This window comes from Seriola lalandi, unplaced genomic scaffold (assembly GCF_002814215.2).
Source record: "Seriola lalandi dorsalis isolate HSWRI2012SDOR001 ecotype SW California unplaced genomic scaffold, Sedor1 jcf7180002001453, whole genome shotgun sequence".
Lineage (NCBI taxonomy): Eukaryota > Metazoa > Chordata > Actinopteri > Carangiformes > Carangidae > Seriola > Seriola lalandi.
The window spans coordinates 1-1,777 of NW_019472112.1; the positions used below are offsets into that span (position 1 = coordinate 1).

General features: G+C 45.6%; 1 protein-coding gene across 1 annotated transcript; it reads right to left on the reverse strand.

The window, feature by feature from the left end:
* Positions 1–24: 24 nt before the first annotated feature.
* On the reverse strand, positions 25–1,771 carry LOC111664294 (Krueppel-like factor 11). Its single transcript, XM_023418826.2, has 2 exons — positions 1,092–1,771; positions 25–832 (listed from the first exon to the last, which is right to left on the reverse strand). The coding sequence occupies exons 1-2, from the start codon at positions 1,735–1,737 to the stop codon at positions 531–533; spliced, it is 948 nt and encodes a 315-aa protein (XP_023274594.1). The 5' UTR covers positions 1,738–1,771; the 3' UTR covers positions 25–530.
* Between the last annotated feature and the right edge of the window lie 6 nt (positions 1,772–1,777).

Consider the following 1,777-nt stretch of genomic DNA (forward strand, 5'->3'; position numbering starts at 1 on the left):
TTTTTTTTTATTACAAATATGTATTAAATAATATGAAAAGTTAGACAGGGAGATACAATCAAAGTATAATCATGGTATTGTTGATTAATATTTATATTTACATTGTTTTGTGTCAATATTTTCCCAAATATGACAAATAAATGCATTTCATAGTAAAACAAACAGTACATTCACATAGACATATATATATACATATATATATATGTGTATATATATATATATATATATATATATTAACACAATAAAGAAAAAGTGTTGTGGGAGGGGTGGAGAAAGTGAAATGTATAAGACAAACTTCATACATAGGCTTTGGCAAGGGTGCATCACTTATATCAAAGTAAACATAAGAATCCTTTAGAGAAAAATACACATACAAATGAGCAGTAGAGCAGTAGAGAGGAAATAAAGAGTCCAGTGCATGTGTTTTTTTTTTCATTCCCATGAGTAAAAGAGCAGCAACATTGTGTGCTTGGCTGCACCCTATATCCCTGTGGCATCTTGGGAGTGGGTAGGGTGGCAGTGTTGATTGTCTACTTTGAACTGGCAGGTACCAGCATGCTTAGTGTGGCAAGGCCAGGTTTTGAGGGAGGTGTTTTGCCAGCAGCCATTTTGTTCAAGCTCCTAACATCAGCCTGCCAAGAAGGAATTTTCTTTGTGGTCATGTGGCGTCGTGCATGTTTGGTGAGGTGATCACTGCGCATGAAGCGCCGGTCACACACGGGACAGACAAATTTTTTTTCCCCAGTGTGTGTTCGCCGGTGACGGGAGAGCTCGTCAGAGCGGGCAAACCTCTTATCACAGCCGTCCCAGCTACAGCTGAAAGGCTTCTCACCTAAGAGAGGGAAAGAGAGGAAAAACATGGAGTAGGGAGTCAGCAAGTGAGTCACACTGCAGTCATGAAATCTTCACGCGTCACAGTGCCCTGTTTGACATAAAACAATGAGCTCACTCTCTTCCATCAAGAATAACAAGACCAAAGAAGGAATGCTTTACAAACAGGATGCAGCACTCATCTGCTGTACACACATTCTATTCCACATCCTCACACAATTTTACAAAACCAAACTCTTGAAAGTGCTGTAAACGCTCACCTGTGTGTGTTCGAAGGTGAGCCTTGAGGTGTGAGCTCTTGAAGTATGTCTTCCTGCAGCCTGGAAAGTTGCAGACATAGTTTCTCCTGCGGGAAAAGTCCATTTTTGTGGATGCGGTGTTGCTGCTGGGCCCCGCTGGCACATACACAGGCGCCGGGGCCAGAGGTAGCAGCTTGGTGTTGCCCAGGGTCATGACAGTCTGAGAGCAGTGAGGGGCCTGAGAGACTGAGGACTGAGGGAGAACCAGCATCACCGTGCCCTGTGGCACTGCTGAGCCTACGATGAGGGACTGTTGGACAGGGGTGGTGTTAGCTGAGGTGGGCTGGGGGAGGATGGGTGTGGTGGCAGTCCGAATTCCACTACTGGATGTCTGAACCGCGCTGGGGATGAAGGCTGATATTATCCCTGATTGGCTGCTGACAGGGAACATCTGGCAGATGATTTGAGGGCTGGTGACTGGAGGTGGGGACAGGGTTGCAGGAACAGAGGGAGGGAGTGGGCTGTTTTGTGGTTGAGTATTGAGAAGAGTTGGGGTGGGGACATTGTCCAAACAGGATTTTGAGGGACTGGGCTGCTGTTCTGTCTTTAACTGTGTGAGAGGAGCAGGAGGAGATGGATGTGTGATTACATGCTCAGTCTTTGTCATGTGTTGCTGCTGCTGCTGCTGCTGTTGCAGTTGTTGCTGC

What these genes read in the sequence shown, in the direction of transcription:
- LOC111664294 (XM_023418826.2), bottom strand. Translation starts at nt 1,737, where the DNA reads ATGACAAAGACTGAGCATGTAATCACACATCCATCTCCTCCTGCTCCT. An exon ending in TCACCTTCGAACACACACAG is followed by an intron (nt 833 to 1,091) that starts GTGAGCGTTTAC and finishes TCCCTCTCTTAG; the next exon opens with GTGAGAAGCCTTTCAGCTGT.